Source organism: Pteropus vampyrus, unplaced genomic scaffold (genome assembly GCF_000151845.1).
Source record: "Pteropus vampyrus isolate Shadow unplaced genomic scaffold, Pvam_2.0 Scaffold124, whole genome shotgun sequence".
In the NCBI taxonomy this organism is placed as follows: Eukaryota; Metazoa; Chordata; class Mammalia; order Chiroptera; family Pteropodidae; genus Pteropus; species Pteropus vampyrus.
In genome coordinates, this window is record NW_011888905.1 from 1,783,970 (window position 1) to 1,788,279 (window position 4,310).

A 4,310-nucleotide genomic window follows, 5' to 3' on the forward strand; every position below is an offset into this window, starting at 1 on the left:
CAAAGTTCAGCAGGAAAGCCTCGTGCACTTTGGATTGAGACTTCAAAGGCGTCTCAGACAGGGCATGGCCAGACGCTGTCCGTGGGGGGAGGCGGCGGGACGCGGTGGGCAAGCGGGGTTTCGAGGCCGATCTGGTGGCTTCAGCTTCAGCGATAGTGTACACTCTAGGGCCAGGTCCGTGCACTGTTTGAGCCACAGCTTTCTCATGTGTAAATTGGGGCTACTTGGGGTCGCTGCCCAGAGTAGTGAGGGCTGGAGGACGTGTCCGTGAACCTCTGTCAACGAGGACGACTCGGCAGTGTGCTGTGCGCACCTGTCCTGCCGTTTCGCATGAAGCCGCAGCAAAGCAGACTCGCTCTGCAGTGCTCAGGCGGAGGAGCGGCTTCTCCCGGGGCGGTGTCGGTGGGCTCCGGGGGCCTTGGAGGGCGATGGCGATGCTCTGTGTCTTGGTCGTGATGGTGCGTATGCGGTAAATTTGTCAGAACTCAGAAAAATGTCCACGTGAAAAGTGCACTTGGTCTTATACAATACTTTACCTGTGTAAAGTTGCCGGATACGGTCTTCCATCTGCAGCCTAGTGCTCAGCAGGCCACCGAAAAGCCGTTGTCCGGCTAGGGTTCGGGAGGGTGGGGACACTCAGTGCGCGGCAGCCCCGGGCGAGCGGCCGTGAAGTAAACGCATTCGGTAGCTCTGGGCGGCCGGCGAAGGGAAGGAGGAGACAAAAATAATTTCCGGGAATCTGAGCCCGGGATTGACGCTTCCGCTCCGTATTTACTGATTGATTATGCCGTGGTCGTTGGAGACACAGTGAGTTGGGTGACACCGTCAGACTTCGCGAGCCACACTTTGCTTCAGAGTTATAGACATTAAGTCACTAATTGGAAGCCTGACGATCGGTAGGAAAGGAGAAGGTATTGTGGGAGTTTTTATTTTGGTGGCGGGGTGGGGAGGAGTTGGTTATTTTTCGTTTGGGGGTTTTAGGTATTTTTGTTTGTTTTTAGGTAGTTTCATTTACTTGCAGCAAATAAAGGAGACGGGATTCACATTCAAAGCTCCATCTCTCCAAAGGGAGGTTTAGCCATTGCTGCTTATGATGGTGACTCTTAATAGCGTGGGGGGCAGGGCTGGTCTGGGACGTTCTCCTTGAGGAAGCCACATTCCCACTGCAAACTTAGAGCAGACGGAATTAGCAGATCAGTTTGTGAGTAAACATTCTTCCACTTTCAAATACTTGAGTGAAGAAGGAAGATGTTGAGTTTGAGGAATTTAAGTTAATTATTACTGCAGTTAAGGGTTCCAGATAGAGTGCTCATATGACGTGAAGCTGGAGGAAAATGTGATCATTGCAAAGTAGTTTTATGTAGCAGTGAGCTTTGTAAGGGTTTTAAACAGAAGCAGAAACCTGATTAAGTCCACGTTTAAAAGCTCACTCAGGCTGCCTTGTGACTAGCTCGCCGGGAAGCAGGGCGAGGTGGGGGAACAGTGTTCTGGTTCTACACTGCCGAGCAACAGGCCACCTTAACCTGTGGGGCCCAGGTGACTGGAAGATGATCAGAGCGCGTCGTCTTACAAACAGTGGAGGAAGGGTTTTGATGAGTGCTAATGTGAAGTATAGCTGAGAGTTTGAAATTTTAAAACATACTGAATTTCAACAAGGCTGTCGGATACTATTTGAGGGAAGTTATTGGTGATTTGAGAAGAATTCCAGTGTAGTCTGATGAGATTGGAATCTATTCTCGAAAAATAGAAGGTGGGGACACTCAGTGCGCAGGGTGGGGACACTCAGTGTGCGGCAGCCCCGGGCAAATGCCTGGGGCTCAGAAGAGTGTCTAGAATAGCATCACATTTTAAAGTCATGCGGATAAGAAATCCATCAGTTAACTTTGGGAACAGATAACCTGTGATCGTTAGTAGTAAACTAGGCGTCTAGAGAGGTGGCCTGTGACGATCTGATTTTATAATACCGTGAAACTAACGTAGTTTGCCAGAGGAAGCTGAGTGTTTCTTGTTCGTCATAGTCATAAAAAGTTGCCGGGTGGCACCTGAGGAAACAAAGTTACTAACCATGGGGCCACTGAGATAACAAGGTTTATCTAAGACCCCTTGGTTTCTATCTTGCTGTTAACATGTCTTTCTTCTAGTTAATACAGATGTTTTCTATTCTGATTGTAAAGCTTTCCCCAAGAAGAGTTTTACTCTATCCCTTTGTCTTTAAACATCATAAAAAGCACTGAACTAGAAATATCTATATTTAAAGTTTAGCTCTTCAGCCACGATCCAAGATTGATTTAACTGTCAAGTCCTTTAACTGGACCTTCATTTTTAAAGAAATAAACTCACTCTTTCTGTTCCTCATTTCAGAGAGTGAGAATTGTTGTTTTTTAATCCACATTATTAGAGAAATATAGGCTAATTTTGAATCTGTTATGGTGACTGTAATGTAGCTTATTCAGGAACGTAAACTGCCAACTTGCCGTGAAGGACAGATGCATATGATATTATGATGTCTGGTCTTCCTATGAAAAATATAGCAGTGTTCCTCGTCTTTTCTCCTATGTACAAAGTTATCTGTACATAACCAGCTGTCTTCAGCTGTCATCCACGTGTGCTCTGTCTTGTTTAGTGAACGGAGTTCCCGCTCGAAGTCCGAGGTTGGTCGCTTCCGGGGACGAGTCTGTGGACAGCCTGCTGCAGCGGATGGGACGTGAGGACCACGAGGCCCTGGAGAAAAACATCGATGCTGTGATCGCATCTGCCTCCGTGCCACCTTCCCCGAGTCCAGGCCACAGCCACGGCAAGGAGCGAACCCTGGGGAAACCGGACGGCCTCCTGGTGCCCGCGGCCCCTGGCGACGCCAGTGGCAGTAGCATCACACTTCTTCCCGAAAAGTTGCCAAGCACCTGCTCCCCCCGTCACATCAAGAGAAGCGTGGTGGAAGCCATGCAGCGCCAGGCTCGGAAAATGTGCAATTATGACAAGATCTTGGCTACGAAGAAAAACCTGGACCATGTCAATAAAATCTTAAAGGCCAAAAAACTTCAGAGACAGGCCAGGACAGGAAACAACTTCGTGAAACGCAGACCAGGCCGGCCTCGGAAGTGCCCGCTCCAGGCTGTGGTATCAATGCAGGCGCTTCAGGCAGCCCAGTTCGGCGGCCCCGAGCTGAGTGCGGGCGAGGAAGGGGCGGCGCTCCGCCTCGGCCCTGACACGGTGACGGACGTCATCGAAGCCGTCGTTCAGAGTGTCAGCCTGAATCCAGAACACAAGAAGGGGCTGAAGCGGAAAAGCTGGCTGTTGGAGGAACAGACCAAGAAAAAGCAGAAGCCCTTCCCAGAGCAGGAAGAACACGAGAACCCGGAAAGGTAATTCATTCCTCGTTTAACACGTTACCTGAGCAGAGGGACTAGCTTTTGTATACATGTGACATGTCTCTGCAGCGGAATCGTTCAGTTACTCTTAAAACCTTCCACTGTGTGAGACCTCTTCTTTTCTCTTCCGTTTAAAAGTGTTCTTATTCACAGCTGTCCAGAATTATACATAAATAATTAAGAAGCAGAGGGGCCGTAACAATCCAGTTCAAGCCCTCACCTTACAGATGAGGAAATCGAGGCCCGGAGACATGATGCGTTTGACGCAGACCGGAGCCGAGCGAGTGGCGTTTTTACTGTCACGCTGTCTGTCCTGTCTTCACTGTGCTCGAAACTTTTCGTCTTGTCATCAAATACGTTTTAAGCCTTCTTGCCTGTTAGATTTACTTTCTTCACAGTTTCCTTCCCATATTTTTACTTTTTTCTAAAAGGCAGAAAGCAGAAAGCCAAAAATCATCAAAAGACAGGGCCATTTAATTCTTTTGTTATGTATCCAATCAGATTCTTTCCCCGAAGGTTTATTCGATATTTTTAAATGAAGCGATACAGTACTCACCATTTGCAAATGGCTTTAGCTGTGCTAAATACGGCGTGCTGTCTCACTCACATTGCAACCCTTATTCACAGTCAGAGAAATACAAATTAAAGCTGCTAGATACTTTTGAAGTCCTTTAACATGCTTTGTCAAATTGATATATATTGTCAAATTGCCTTCCTGAAAGCCACACCTGTTGATGCTTTTCCTAACATTATACAATAATCGATGTATACTATTTACTCCACCCTTATCTACTCTGGAAGTTATCTCTTTTTTAATTTTTATCAGTGTGACATCTGCGAAATGTTACTTCCTCCTTTTTTCAATTTGCACTTATTTGCATATTGAAGATTAATATTTGTTTATGTTCCTTACCTACTTTTTTCTATTTTTAAGTGCTCATT

General features: G+C 47.1%; 1 protein-coding gene across 1 annotated transcript in view; it reads left to right on the plus strand.

Annotated features, from left to right (window-relative positions):
- The window catches only part of ASH1L (ASH1 like histone lysine methyltransferase), a 106,031-nt gene that overhangs the window by 50,620 nt on the left and 51,101 nt on the right, over positions 1-4,310 (plus strand). Inside the window, 1 exon segment of the mRNA XM_023534302.1 lies at positions 2,624-3,362. Coding sequence (XP_023390070.1) covers positions 2,624-3,362 — 739 coding nt within the window.